The 16,880-nt window shown below is 42.9% G+C and overlaps 1 protein-coding gene across 2 annotated transcripts in view; it reads right to left on the minus strand.

Annotated features, from left to right (window-relative positions):
* Positions 1-2,487: 2,487 nt before the first annotated feature.
* The window catches only part of LOC139468166 (spermine oxidase-like), a 27,778-nt gene continuing 13,385 nt past the window's right edge, over positions 2,488-16,880 (minus strand). For both annotated transcript variants that reach the window (XM_071249956.1, XM_071249955.1), the window contains exons 3-4: positions 13,107-13,253; positions 2,488-7,012 (exon numbers count right to left, since the gene is read on the minus strand). In XM_071249956.1, coding sequence (XP_071106057.1) covers positions 5,869-7,012; positions 13,107-13,253 — 1,291 coding nt within the window. In that variant the 3' untranslated portion in view covers positions 2,488-5,868. The remainder of the gene's footprint in view (positions 7,013-13,106; positions 13,254-16,880) is intronic.

Raw genomic sequence — 16,880 nt, forward strand, 5'->3', positions numbered from 1 at the left:
GATGTGCGACGCATCACGCCGACCTGTTTGTCCCAGTTTTTAGGAGGCCGTATCTTTCCATCCACGTCCGGCATGTCATTATGTCACTGTCTTTGAGACGTGACAGCTGATGTATCACATTATGTAGGGGTACTTGTAGATTACACACAGACGAAGTGCACTATATACAGTGGCGTGAGGAGGAGCATCCAGCCGACGCCATGTTGTAACATGACATTGTGAAAAATTGAAAGACGTTTGGTTATGCCCATGAAAATAACAATTTATTCTGAAGAGACCGTCCTTTGGGTAGAATCATGACCCGGCCCGATAACATGACTCTCTTGTTCAAGACAATGTTAAAGCGACTGAATACGAACAGCATGTGAGCCTTGTTTGATCACTGATATATTATATGGGACTAGGTGGAAGGGGGTTCTTGTACCAACAACAGGCACCAGTAGTATGATAGACATTCCTAAACATGAGATCAGTGTGGTATGTAGTTGGGGATATATGAAACAGAAGTAGTTCGTCTAACGTTTTACTCCTACGCAGACCCGTGAAGGTCTTCAGCAACCTATGCTTGCTGTAAAAAGGCAACTTTGATTGTCGTAAGAGGTGACTAACGGGAACGGGTGGTCAGACTCGCTGACTTGGTTGAAGCATGTCATCGATCCCAATTACGTGGATCGATGCTCATGATATCAATCACTGGATTGTCTGGTCTAGACTCGATTATTTACAGACCGCCGTCGTATAGCTGGAATATTGCTGAGTGTGGCGTTAAACAACAAACCAACCAACCAACTCCTACGCAATTCTACATGTCTGTTACCTCCCGTGAAGGCGCTATATAACTCGGGCCATGTACCTTTAAACCTGTCAACAAGGATATCCCTTCTTCGATCATCTTGACAATTCAAGTATGGATGTTTTGTTACCGTCACTTTGTGTCGATTGAATCCATGCTCACTCTGAGACAATATAACAGGAACCGACTGAATCACCCGCCCACAGATACAAACAGAACACATGTACAGTCGGAGTAGCCAGAGAACAGTCACATGCCATTCCACTCAATAATAATAAGTCTTCGCTACCGAAGTCTTCATTTCAATAAACCACAACCACTACGACCAACATCCCATTTTAACAAACCGCAACCATATCTCCAATACTGTATTATATCAAGCAATCGATTATTTGCTTTTATTGAAAGGGTCATAGATACATAGTATACAATATTTTCAAAACTGATGGGTGGTCTCGGGGTTATTAATTACATCTGTTCTGTTCAACATTCAACATTGCATGAGGTCAAACAGATACATGGATAGAGTACATTAATGCTATATATCTATTCATCTTCAGGTTTACAAAGAAGTATCGGCCGATGTATTTACGACGGATAGTATCGTATTTGGGGCAAATTAGAAGGAAATACTTCTATTCGATACATCCTTTCTTTTCTATCCATTCCTATTTCGAACAAACGTTTATGGGAACTACATATTAACTAGGCTTATGCGACGTGTTTATCCAAACGTACTATGGTAAGATAGGCTTCAGTACAGATATATAACTTATTTGGGAATAAGAGAGGCATTTCCTTGAAACCATCAGGGATGCTGTCCACTTTTGCAAGTACATTTATTTTAATGTCTGCAGTATTGCGGACATGAAAATATTTGGATTTTATACAGACTAATCATTGTAAACATATCCATAGCCACAATTTAGTTTTGAAGGAATTCTTTAGTGCGATGCGCCCAGTTGCAGTTACCTTGTTTTTCATATATCATAACATTTCCTTGGTAGCCTATTACATGGTATTTTTATAAGCTTCAAACAATATCCAGTAGCCAGGATCACCTTCCACAAAGCGATCTTAGCCTTCGAAGACCGTAAGCCTTCCTTAAAGTAAGTGAGTTACGATCAAATTAGCGCTTGGTCGATTTGTGGAACGGGCCCAGGCGTGCCTGGAAGCAAACTTGGACGTATGTCTGTCTGGTCGTTGGGGTCGGGTGTTGTGCTCCCTCAACCGGTTGCGTACGCCTCTGCCACTAATTGGTCTCAACCCAGGATTTGTCCAAGCCCTTAATGTGTCAGTTTCGTATAAATTCCGTTGATGCAGCAACCAAATGTGGTTGTCTCGTTGGCGTAACGTGACGTCATGAGTGCTGCCCTGCTATTGATAATGTCACCAAAGAGATGATCTTTAGTTTCGATCACCATCAAAATGTCTTGCAATTTCGTTTTGCGCCATTCCTGTTCACAGCTTACCCAAGGCGCGTAGACGTTTATTTTCTCTTTTTTAGATCACATGGTAGCTTATCAGTCATTGTGTGCTGTTCACATAAAAAATAACACGTGTGTGAGTATCATGCTCCCAAACAAACACGCAAAAATCCAAATTGTGCGCAGAGCTTGAACATGCGGGTGCAAATTGTGAATAATGGCGAGATGTCTTCATGAATATGTATTGAAAGCTACATTATTTAAATTCAGAACAAATTAATATTTATTGAACTTTATATATATTCCGTTAGAAAATATGAGTATATATACATAGGGAATCGTCCACACTCTCCATTTACCACAATGTTTGGAGTCTTTGCTATAAGCAAGAAATACTGCGTTTATAGGGGGTCTCAAAATTACTAATGCATCTGAGTTGAGCTAACTCTTAAAAATGCCTTCGAGACAGTATCTCAATGAACAGAAAAAAAAACGAATTGTGGGTACGATAGAGGCTAGGACGTCCATATCCAAGTTGCCCGAATGTTTGGCGAATCAAAAAGTGGACTTTCTGGACTGGGACAAGTACCGTCAAACGGGTGGGGTTGCAATGAGACCTGGGCGTGGCAGGCCTAAAAACCGTCACCCAGACTAGATCGTCTCATTACATTAATTGCGCTACGCAATAGCTTCAAATCTGCTCAAGGGGGCACGGGTGGCCCAGTCGTCTAAGGCGCCACGATTCGCTGTGCCGAGTTGCGTCCCTTGGGCACGCCAAAAACCTATGATTGTGGGTTCGAATCCCGGTTCGCCCAGATTATGTTTCTAGGTTTGTCAGCACCATACCCGTGCTCGTGGGTTTCACCGAAGTGGTAAACGTCTTAGACCTGCATTACTTCGGGCTTTCCTCCCACATTAAGCTGACACGCCGTGATATAACTGGAATACTGTTAAAAGCGGCGTGAAACACAACTCACTCACTCACTCAAATCTGCTCATGTTATCAATGGAGAATTCCAGGAAGACGAATTTCCACATCTACGCCTAAAAACTGGTTTTATGCAGCCCGCCTGAACGCAAGGCTTCCTGTGAAGAGTGTGACCCTAACAGCTTACCATAGATAGCAAAGATTTGGGTGGACAGGGCAACACCAGGGACGGGATGTGCGCCAGTGGCGTTACACCATGTTGACAGACGAATCACACGCCATTATAACATACCACAACCCCTATCTCACGCACGCCATTATAAAATACTACAACCCCTATCTCACGCACGCCATTATAACATACTACAACCCCCATCTCACGCACGCCATTATAACATACCACAAGCCATATCTCCCACACGCCATTATAACATACCACAAGCCCTATCTCCCACATGCCATTATAACAAACCACAACCCCTATCTCTTACACGTCATTATAACATATCACAACCCCTATCTCACACACGCCCTTATAACATACCACAACCCCTATCTCACACACGCCATAATAACATACCACAACCCATATCTCCCACACGCCATTATAACATACCACAACCCCTATCTCACGCACGCCATTATAACATACCACAACCCCTATCTCACGCACGCCATTATAACATACCACAACCCCTATCTCACACACGCCATTATAACATACCACAACTCCTATCTCCCACACGCCATTATCACATACCACAACCCCTATCTCACACACACTTATAACATACCACAACCCCCATCTCATACACGCCCTTATAACATACCACAACCCCCATCTCATACACGCCCTTATAACATACCACAACCCCTATCTCACACACGCCATTATAACATACCACAACCCCTATCTCCCACACGTCATTATAACACCACAACCCATATCTCACGCACGCCATTATAACATACCACAAGCCCTATCTCACACATGCCATTATAACATACCACAACCCCTATCTCACGCACGCCATTATAACATACCACAACCCCTATCTCACACACGCCATTATAACATACCACAATCCCTATCTCACACACGCAATTATATCATACCACAACCCCCAATCTCATTCAAATCAGATCTTAGTTCTCGCTACCGCTTAACAAAGATCTGAAGACATCCCATAACGGGTCACGTCAGACCGACCTTGCGCAAACTTTGACCGATCAATGGAATGACTGACAAGAAGTCGACATTAGCCAATCAGAAGGCAGCTTTTTCGTGCTTTACGTTACTAATTTCAAATTGGCGACTACGCCTCGAAACATATTTTGACAAATTCTCAATTAAAAAATTGAAACCTGAACAAAAGAACATTCTCGAATGGCTATTAGATGGTCTAGATTGTATGGATTCAGTGGTTAAGCCCGTTACTATCGTTCGGAATACCCCGTGTTAAAGTTTTCGAGGCTGCATGATGAGAAATCACATTCCGACTGTCACTTTCATGATCTGGTAAGTGAAGCTCTGATTGGTCGGATGAAAAGTCGTTCTGACGTGACCCCTAATGGGATGTCCTCAGATCTTTGTTTAGCGGTAGCAAGAACTAAGATCTGATTTTCTTTGTTTAGCGGTAGCGAGAACTAAGATCTGATTTTAATGAGATTGCCACAACCCTTATCTCACACACGCCATTATAACATACCACAACCCCTATGACCCACACGCCCTTATAACATACCACAACCCCTATCTCACACACGCCATTATCACTGATAATATTTCTTATGATATTAAGACCCGTGAAAACCCGGGTTAGAATAGGTCTTAAGCAACCCATGCTTGCCATAACAGGCGATTACATGTATGCTTGTCGAAAGAGGCGTCTAACAGGCTTGCTGACTTGGTTGATGCATGTCATTGTATCCCAATTGCGTAGATCAATGCTCATAATATCAATCACTAGATTGTCTGGTCCAGACTCGATTACTTACAGACCGCCGTCATATAGCTGGAATAAAACAACAAACAAACAAACAAATATGATAGTAAGTGTCAAATTGATTGAGGTGCTCCTATAATGTTAACCTCGGTAGAGACCTTGATGTGGAGTGACCTCCCTTTGTTGTTCTTGATCAAACTCCGACCCAGCGCTTGACACCTTCGTTAGCCTTCTGGTATAGAGGGCTCCGATGTGAGGAGATTGTCTACAGCATGTTTTCACTTCTGAAAATGACGACCTGTTTCTCGATGAAGAAAACTCTAGAATGCTGGCTGTACCTTTAAACGTGCGAGATAAGGCGATTCGAGGCCTTTCTTCTGCGACCTGACTTGAGTCTATCTATTTGCACAATGCAGACCGCATAGCTATTAGAAAACACAGACTTTTCGGCTTGCTTCCAACACTCATTCCTGGATTTAAGGACAAAGCACATGCTTGACTCAAGACATTCAAGTGTGACAAATGCCGACTATATTACTTAGCCCTGATATATATTATTGTATACTGTTGCTGCCATATTAGTGACCATTGTATTGCCTTTTGATAATGTAAACCGTATCCTGTGTATTTACATATAATTTGTTCTTGTTCATTGAGCTTGTGTGGTTATTTTCTGATTTCACAATCTAATTCTGTATGTACTCATTTCTGGGTTAACCGTCGCACTTCAGTTTCGGAATAAACTGGTAACAGCACACAATGAGCAAGAGGATACTAGAGTTTGGGTCGTGTGTTGTACCAGGCGATGATCCTGTTGGCCTCCCTCAGACCAGAGGATCTGGCGCCGTGCATGGTAGAGAAGAAGGACGGATGAGTTGCCTCCCCTGCAAACAGGATCCGGGGAGCTTGGTCTGAAGTACACACTGGCTGCAGAAGGTGTGGGACGAGGCTCCAGGGATCGGATGTTGTGGGGTAGCTGTAAGAGCCACATATGTAGGGGTTGTCGCTCCACCCTGACCGACACACCCGGGTGGGGGATGGCAGACATGGATTACCTAAAAATGATTTCAAGATGTTTGAGCAAACGTCGGCTACTTCTTGTAACGGCAGACGTTCCATGTAGGCCACCTCGGCCCCCGACAACCAAGCCACCAGCACACCAGGGTTATTGAGCACCTCATCAAAAGCGAATATTTTCTTGTACCATTCCTCCTTTCCCTTAAGTCGTGATTCATGTCCTTGCCAGCACAATTTGATACCCCCGTGTCCACGTACCCAGAAAGGTGTTTTGTAGTACAGGAATATTTTGCCAACAATACCGAAGCCTATATTTTCAATGGCATGGACCTTGTGACGAGGTAGCGGTGGTGAGAAGAGAGTGTGGTGCTGGCGCTTGAGGAAGCCTAGAGAGCAGGTTACTATCACATGGTCTGCCACAACCCGACTTCCATTCCTACACGTGACTTCCACATTAGGTGTCAGTCCTGATGTGTTCAGACGAATGTTGGTCACTTCTGTGTTACACTGCACTGTGCCTTGGGGCAGGGTGTGGAGCATGGCATTTAGGATGGATGCACATCCACGAGGCAGTTTCACTTCGCCACCTGGCAGCTCTTCGTACAGGGATATCAAGTGTGTATCTGTGTCATCCAAGAAGCCGCCGTTATGAAACCGCACCAGGTTTAACAGACAGTTCATGACCGCCCGAGCATCTTCTTGCTCTTGTGTTTCAAACAAGACCATAGCCTTCTGCAATTTGTTGTTGAACCAGGATTCCAGGGGGAGCCCAAGTCCGTCACTACCTCGACTAGACAATCCTTGCAAGTCTCTTTCTATAGCTTGGTATACGGTCCAAACTCGATTGGTCAAGTGAGGGTCAATGACACGGCCATCTGACGTGTAACAGTAGCCTTCCATCCTGCAACACACAAGAACAGAATGCTAGGCTCGTTACATTGACCATGGTTATGCAAAAACATACATTGATATATATAGAATACTAAACGAGCTCCCGTGTAATACCAATTTTATGAAACGAGTGTGTATTACACGGGAGCGAGTTTAGTATTTTATTTATTACTGGCCATTTATAACGTTTGATGGTATTAAATTCATACGTTTCAACTTTTGACGTATTTGAAGTACATGTATTACTGTGTTAAACTCAGTTGGATTATGCCGTGGATCGTGTAGGTGTCAGCCTATTCACACTCAAAAGTATAATTCTAAAACCGTTATAAATGGCCAGTAATAAATATAATACTAAACTCGCTCCCGTGTAATACCAATTTTATGAAACTCGTGAATAGTTGTGGTATCTGACTCGCTTTCGCTCGTCAGATACCAGAACTATTCACTCGTTTCATAAAATTGGTATTACACAGGAGCTCGTTTAGTATTCTATATATATCAGCATTAAAAGTCAACAATAAATATTGATCCATAGGGCAATGCAATCTCAACAGATATGTGCTTGGTACCTTAGTGAATGGTGTAAAATATCGCCAGATTGGCTTTGCAATGAGATCTGTTTGATGTGTGAGTTGATGTTTGATGTGTGAGTTGATGTATGATGTGTGAGTTGATGTGGGAGGTGATATGTTTGATGTGAGAGTTGATGTTTGATGTGAGAGGTGCTGGGTTTGATGTGGGAGGTGATGTGTTTGATGTGGGAGGTGGTGTGTTTGATGTGGGAGGTGGTGTGTGATGTGAGAGGTGCTGTGTTTGATGTGGGAGGTGAGTGTGTTTGATGCGTGAGTTGATGTGTTTGATGCGTGAGTGGATGTGTTTGATGTTGGAGGTGGTGTCTTTGATGTGGGAGGTGATGTGTTTGGTGGGTGAGATGGTGTGTTTGATGTGGGAGGTGGTGTGTTTGATGTGAGAGATGGTGTGTTTGATGTGGGAGGTAGTTTCTTTGATGTTGGAGGTGATGTGTTTGGTGTGGGAGGTAGTTTCTTTGATGTTGGAGGTGATGTGTTTGGTGGGGTGTTTGGTGGGTGAGATGGTGTGTTTGATGTGGGAGGTGGTGTGTTTGATGTGAGAGGTGGTGCGTTTGATGTGGGAGGTGATGTGTGAGTTCATGTGTTTGATGTGTGAGGTGGTGTGTTTGATGTGTGAGGTGGTGTGTTTGATGTGGGAGGTGATGTGTTTGATGTGGGAAGCGGTGTGTTTGATGTGGGAAGTGATATGTTTGATGTGTGAGATGGTGTGTTTGATGTGGGAAGTGATCTGTTTGTTGTGGGAGGTAGTGTGTTTGATGTGGGAAGTGATGTGTTTGATGCGTGAGTTGATGTGTTTGATCTGGGAGGTGGTGTCTTTGATGTGGGAGGTGGTTTCTTTGATGTGGGAGGTCATGTGTTTGATGTGTGAGATGGTGTGTTTGATGTGTGAGATGGTGTGTTTAATGTGGGAGGTGATGTGTGAGTTCATGTGTTTGATGTGGGAGATGATGTGTTTGATGTGGTAGGTGGTGTGCTTGATGTGGCAGGTGGTGTGTTTGATGTGGGAGGTGGTGTGTTTGATGTGGGAAGCAGTGTGTTTGATGTGGGAAGTGATGTGTTTGATGTGGGAAGTGATGTGTTTGATGTGAGAGGTGGTGTGGTTCATGTGGGAAGTGATGTGTTTGATGTGGGAAGTGATGTGTTTGATGTTGGAGGTGGTGTGTTTGATGTGTGAGTTAATGCGTTTTATGTGTGAGTCAGTGTGTTTGATGAGGGAGGAGGTGTGTTTGATGTGGGAAGTAATTTGTTTTATGTGGGAGGTGGTGTGTTTGATGTGGGAGGTAGTGTGTTTGATGAGGGAGGAGGTGTGTTTGATGTGGAAAGTAATTTGTTTGATGTGGGTGGTGGTGTGTTTGATGTGGGAGGTAGTGTGTTTGATGAGGGAGGAGGTATGTTTGATGTGGGAAGTGATGTGTTTGATGTGAAAGGTGGTGTGTTTGATGTGGGAGGTGGTGTGCTTTATCTTTGAGCTGGTGTGTTAGATGTGGGAGGTGATGGTTTGATGTGGGAGGTGGTGTCTTTGATGAGGGAGGAGTTGTGTTTGATGTGGGAGGTGGTGTGTTTGATGTGGGAGGTAATGTGTTTGATGTGGGAGGTGGTGTGTTTGATATGGGAGGTGGTGTGTTTGATATGGGAGGTGATGCGTCTGATGTGTTTGGTGTGGGAGGTTGTGTGTGAGTTTTTGTGTTTGATGTGCGAGATGGTGTTGTTGATGTGGGACGTGATGTGTTCCATGTGTGAGGTGGTGTGTTTGATATGGGAGTTGATGTGTTTGATGTGGGAGATGGTGTGTTTGATGTGGGAGGTGGTGTGTTTGATGTGGGAGGTGGTGTGTTTAATGTGGGAGATGGTGTGTTTGATGTTGCAGGTGGTGTGTTTAATAAAGGAAGGTGATGTGTTTGATGTAGCAGGTGGTGTGTTAGATGTGGGAGGTGATGTGGAAGGTGGTGTGTTTGATGTGGGAGATGGTGTGTCTGATGTAGGAGGTTGTGTGTTTGATGTTGGAGGTGATGCGTCTGATGTGGGAAGTGATGTGTTTGATGTGGGAGGTGGTGTGTTTGATGTGGGAGGTGTTGTGTCTGATGTGGGAAGTAATGTGTTTGATGTGGGAGGTTGTGTGTGAGTTTATGTGTTTGATGTGGGAGATGGTGTGTTTGATGTGGGAAGTGATATGTTTGATGTGTGAGATGGTGTGTTTGATGTGGGAAGTGATCTGTTTGTTGTGGGAGGTAGTGTGTTTGATGTGGGAAGTGATGTGTTTGATGTTGGAGGTGGTGTGTTTGATGTGTGAGTTAATGCGTTTTATGTGTGAGTCGGTGTGTTTGATGAGGGAGGAGGTGTGTTCGATGTGGGAAGTAATTTGTTTGATATGGGAGGTGGTGTGTTTGATGTGGGAGGTGATGTGTTTGATGTAGCAGGTGGTGTGTTAGATGTGCGAGTGGTGTGTTTCATGTGCGAGGTGGTGTGTTTGATGTGGGAGGTGGTGTGTTTGATGTGGGAGGTGGTGTGTTTGATGAGGGAGGTGTGTTTGATGTGGGAGGAGATGTATTTGATGTGGGAAGTAATGTGTTTGATGTGGCAGGTTGTGTGTTAGATGTGCGAGGTGATGTGTTTGATGTGGGAGATGGGGTGTTTGATGAGTGAGTTTGTGTGTTTGATGTGGGAGGTGATGTGTTTGATGTGGGAGGTGGTGTGTTAGATGTGCGAAGTGATGTGTTTGATGTGGAAAGTGATGTGTTTGATGTGGGAGATGCTGTGTTTGAAGAGGGAGGAGGTGTGTTTGATGTGGGAGGTGGTGTGTTTGACGTGGGAGGTAGTGTGTTTGATGTGGGAGGTGGTGTGTTTGATGTGGGAGGTGGTGTTTTTGATGTGTTTTAAATGAGAGGTGATGCGAGACATGATGTGTTTGATGAGATCTATTTACAACAAGAAAGAATGTGTAGTATGACCGCATCTTTCTTATATGTAAGAACATTGTTTTTGCAACATCGCCATGTAATTTAATAGTGATTCACCAACACATGGTCATGATGTAGTTGAAATCATACAATCGATTCTACTTTTAGCAGATATTTCTATCATTTTGGAAATCTGGGTTTTACAGGACACAGAAATGTGCATCCACTACGCACAAATGTATAGAATAGACGCAGAAAAAAATAATATATTGCTTCCCAGTGGATGCACAATAATATCCATTGTACCAAATTCTTGACAAGAAATATAAAATTCCCGTAAGTAAAGTAAGTAATGCTTAATTATTTCCCATTAATAAAATTCGCGTTATCAGTTCTATAGAGGTTATCACGCGAGTGTGTTTCGGGATGGTAAATATCCTGCATTAGGAATAAACATTGTATTTTGCGAGCCTTGGCGAGCTAAATACATAGTGTGTATTCCTAATACAGGATATTTACCATCCCCAAACACACAAGCGTGATAACCTCTTTATCATACAATGTCATTCTTTAATTCTGTGCTTCAATATCGCTTTCCCTCTCTCAAACACATTACCGAAACACTGCGAGTTTTCCTGGAATGCGCGCATTTATATTTATTACGTCACAGGGTAGGTGATGTGTCAGTCGGACTGTGACAGTAGCCAATATAGTTCCAGCTGAAATCTCTTTCTTATACAGTGGCGAAGCAACATATACGCAAAACAAAAATTGTTTTATTTGCCTTTCGCGGCAATCCATCGGTTTGTCTGCTAGAGTAACTGCCCTTTGTCGAAGGGAAGCTACTCTAACCCTAGTCTATGAGACGTCACGGCCACGGTCAGACGTTGTTGACAGTCTGTCTGTCCTGTCATAACGTTAAGAAGTGTAGTCAGATGTACACACAGCGACAAAAGGAAACAAGGTAACAATTCAAACATATTTCGGCCAAATCTAACTATTGTCATTTGTGGAGAAAGGTTCAAGCCGCAGAGGTCTACAAGCACAGATATGGCTACTGATCCCGCTTGACTAGGCCTCGTGCCCTCGCAAAATTGTGTCGAAATTTATATCTCCAAAGTTGCCAAAACTTATAAAATGCCTTAGCTACGTCACAGTTAGACACTGATTTTCAGTATATTAGACTGTTCTTTTGATAATGAAAGCAATTATCTCTGTAGTTAATCCAGATTCCCGATGGTTAATTCTGACTCGATCGCCGAATGACGAGGGCGACGCCATGTTTGTTTATAAACAGTGAAAGTAGTCCCTACTTGACCTTTGATATTTGCATCTCTATCCGCATATGACCTCAACGGATATCGTTTTTATCCGTGGGCTTTATCCTGCCGAGAAAGCTAAGGCATTTTATAAGTTTTGGCAACTTTGGAGATATAAATTTCGACACAATTTTGCGAGGGCACGAGGCCTAGCCAAGTGGGATCAGTATCCATATCTGTGCTTGTAGACCTCTGCGGCTTGAAACCTTCTCCACAAATTAAAATAGTTGGATTTGGAACCAAATATGTTTGAATTGTTACCTTGTTTCGTTTTGTCGCTGTGTGTACATCTGACTACACTTCTCAACGTTATGACAGACCGACGGTCAACAACGTCTGACCGTGGCCGTGAGGTCTCATAGACTAGGGTTAGAGTAGCTTCCCTTTGACAAAGGGCAGTTACTCTACGGACAGACCGATGGATTGCCGCGAAAGGCAAATAAAAACAATAGTTGTTTTGCGTATATGTTGCTTCGCCACTGTATAAGAAACAGATTTCAGTTGGAACTATATTGGCTACTGTCACTGTCCGACTGACACATCACTTACCCTGTGACGTAATAAATATTAATGCGCGCATTCCAGGAAAACTCGCAATGTTTCGGTAATGTTTGTGAAAGAGGGAAAGTGATTTTGAAGCACAGAATTAAAGAATGACATTATATGATAAAGAGGTTATCACGCTTGTGTGTTTTGGGATGGTAAATATCCTGTATTAGGAATACACACTATGTATTTAGCTCGCCAAGGCTCGCTAAATACAATGTTTATTCCTAATGCAGGATATTTACCATCCTCAAACACACTCGCGTGATAACCTCTATATATCATGTTTTCCACCTCATGTAATTAACAACAAACTTTCTTGACATGTTGAAAGGATTTTTGGTTTTGTGGTTTCTGAGATGCCGACTCTAAAAGACCATTTTAAAAGAGTTTGTTTTCTAATTTCATGGCGTGAACAAGTTTTCGTTTTGTATTCAAACACACCCTTTAATTTAGTAGCAAACGGAATTAATCCGAGTCCAATTATGGGGATTGACATCTCAGTTCATGGTTCATCCTTCAGTCGGCTTGGTTAAAAAGTTCCCGGACGGACAGACGATGGAAAACCCAAAATGCCATATACTGAACTGGACCTTCAGTCCTGATCAAAATATCAATACATCAGAAACATGTCTGTTTCTAACAGATGGAGCTGCTGAAGCTGGCTTTTGATATAGATTGTTTTAATATGACAGAATAACAGAATCAATCTTTTTTTCATAAACCTGTCCTTTGTTAAATTGTCATACCTGTCAAGCAACACATATGGGTATAGTAAATTGTTTTGTGCAGCCAATGTAAAGACGGAGTTGGAAAGCGTTGCTCCATGGATCCAGTTCGCTCCAAGTTCCACAATGCCCTCCCCGAATACCATGGTCTTCATACGCCCTCCACATCTACAACATCAGTAAACACATCAGCATACATTCTAGTCACTCAGTTTCAAGTTGTGACTGCTATAGTTTATTTCCAAAACATGTCATATAGTAGGTATAGAGCACTGATCGACATGGTATTGAAGATATTGCATGCTAGTCTGTTGACTATACTTACTCGTCCAAAGAGACATCACCAACAGACAGGGTGATGACCTTATACAACAGACAAGGTGTTGACCTTATACAACAGACAGGGTGACATCTTTATACAACAGACAGGGTGACAGCCTAATACAACAGACGTGATGGCAGCCTTATACAACAGACAGGGTGACAGCCTTATACAACAGACAGGGTGACATCCTTATACAACAAACAAGGTGACAGCCTAATACAACAGACGTGATGGCAGCCTTATACAACAGACAGGGTGACTGCCTTTTACAACAGACAGGGTGACAGCCTTATACAACAGACAGGGAGACAGCCTTAGACAACAGACAGGGTGACATCCTTATACAAAATACAGGGTGACAGCCTTATACAACAGACAGGGGGACAGCCTTATACAAAAGACGTGATGGCAGCCTTATACAACAGACAGGGTGACAGCCTTATACAACAGACAGGGGGACATCCTTATACAACAGACAGGGTGACATCCTTATACAACAGACAGGGTGACGATCTTTTACAACAGACAGGGTGACAGCCTTATACAACAGACAGGGTGACAGCCTTATACAACAGACAGGGTGACGATCTTTTACAACAGACAGGGTGACAGCCTTATACAACAGACAGGGTGACAGCCTTTTACAACAGACAGGGTGACAGCCGTATACAACAGACAGGGTGACGATCTTTTATAACAGACAGGGTGACAGCCTTATACAACAGACAGGGTGACAGCCTTATACAACAGACAGGGTGACATCCTTATACAACAGACAGGGTGACGATCTTTTATAACAGACAGGGTGACAGCCTTATACAACAGACAGGGTGACGATCTTTTATAACAGACAGGGTGACAGCCTTATACAACAGACAGGGTGACATCCTTATACAACAGACAGGGTGACTGCCTTTTACAACAGACAGGGTGACAGCCTTATACAACAGACAGGGAGACAGCCTGATACAACAGACAGGGTGACATCCTTATACAAAATACAGGGTGACAGCCTTATACAACAGACAGGGGGACAGCCTTATACAAAAGACGTGATGGCAGCCTTATACAACAGACAGGGTGACAGCCTTATACAACAGACAGGGGGACATCCTTATACAACAGACAGGGTGACATCCTTATACAACAGACAGGGTGACGATCTTTTACAACAGACAGGGTGACAGCCTTATACAACAGACAGGGTGACAGCCTTATACAACAGACAGGGTGACGATCTTTTACAACAGACAGGGTGACAGCCTTATACAACAGACAGGGTGACAGCCTTTTACAACAGACAGGGTGACAGCCGTATACAACAGACAGGGTGACGATCTTTTATAACAGACAGGGTGACAGCCTTATACAACAGACAGGGTGACAGCCTTATACAACAGACAGGGTGACATCCTTATACAACAGACAGGGTGACGATCTTTTATAACAGACAGGGTGACAGCCTTATACAACAGACAGGGTGACATCCTTATACAACAGACAGGATGACGATCTTTTACAACAGACAGGGTGACAGCCTTATACAACAGACAGGGTGACAGCCTTATACAACAGACAGGGTGACAGCCTTATACAACAGACAGGGTGACATCCTTATACAACAGACAGGGTGACGATCTTTTACAACAGACAGGGTGACAGCCTTATACAACAGACAGGGTGACGATCTTTTATAACAGACAGGGTGACAGCCTTATACAACAGACAGGGTGACAGCCTTATACAACAGACAGGGGGACATCCTTATACAACAGACAGGGTGACAGCGTTATACAACGGACAGGGTGACAGCCTTATAAGAAAGTAGGTGAATATTACTCAACATGCTGAACGCGACAATAACTATATTACTGCTTCAGCATTTATTCACTCTACTCACTTACTTGTACATAATACTGAAAGACAAACTACTAGATTTTACACAAAATTCCAACATCCACACCATCCATATACCTGATATCGGTCAAGTGAAGATACGGGTTAGAATAGGTCTTTAACAACCCCTGTTTGTCGTAAGAGTCGACTAACGGGATCGGGTGGTCAGACTCGCCGACTTGGTTGATGCCTGTCATGGTATCCAAATTGTGTAGATCGATGCTCATGGTGCCAATCACTGGATTGTCTGGTCCAGACTCGAATATTTACAGACCACTTTCATATAGCTGGACTATTGCTATTAACAAACAAACAAAACCTAATATCGAAAGACTAACCTCGAGATTATACCCAACATTACACACTACACACGCCGTCAATATACATAATTTGCACGACAAACCACGAAAATATAACCAATGTTAGACATTTCACCCCTTCAATATACATAATAATGCACAAAAAGCACTAGGTTGTACCCAATATTACACACCACGAGCTGTCAATGTATATTATACTGTATGAGAAACCACAAGACTGGACCCAATATTACACACCACGAGCTGTCAATGTACATTATACTGTATGAGAAACCACAAGACTGGACCCAATATTACACACCACGAGCTGTCAATGTACATTATACTGTATGAGAAACCACAAGACTGTGCCCAATATTACACACCACAAACTGACAATGTACATTATACTGTATGAGAAACCACAAGACTGGATTAAATATTACACACCACAAACTGTCAATGTACATTAAAATGTATGAGAAACCACACGACTGGACCCAATATTACACACTACGAGCTGTCAATGTACATTATACTGTATGAGAAACCACAAGACTGGACCCAATATTACACACCACGAGCTGTCAATGTACATTATACTGTATGAGAAACCACAAGACTGGACCCAATATGACACACCACGAGCTGTCAATGTACATTATACTGTATGAGAAACCACAAGACTGGACCCAATATTACACACCACAAACTGACAATGTACATTAAAATGTATGAGAAACCACAAGACTGGACCCAATATTACACATCACGAGCTGTCAATGTACATTATACTGTATGAGAAACCACAAGACTGGATTAAATATTACACACCACAAACTGTCAATGTACATTAAAATGTATGAGAAACCACTAGACTGGACCCAATATGACACCACGAGCTGTCAATGTACATTATACTGTATGAGAAACCACACGACTGGACCAAATATGACACATCACGAGCTGTCTATGTACATTATACTGTATGAGAAACCACAAGACTGGATTAAATATTACACATCACGAGCTGTCAATGTTCATTATACTGTATGAGAAACCACAAGACCGGACCCAATATTACACACCACGAGTTGTCAATGTACATTATACTGTATGAGAAACCCCAAGACTGGACCCAATATTACACACCACAAACTGACAATGTACATTATACTGTATGAGAAACCACAAGACTGGATTAAATATTACACATCACGAGCTGTCAATGTTCATTATACTGTATGAGAAACCACAAGACCGGACCCAATATTA

This window comes from Haliotis cracherodii, unplaced genomic scaffold, assembly GCF_022045235.1.
Source record: "Haliotis cracherodii isolate W230 unplaced genomic scaffold, xgHalCrac1.p SCAF_2, whole genome shotgun sequence".
NCBI lineage: Eukaryota > Metazoa > Mollusca > Gastropoda > Lepetellida > Haliotidae > Haliotis > Haliotis cracherodii.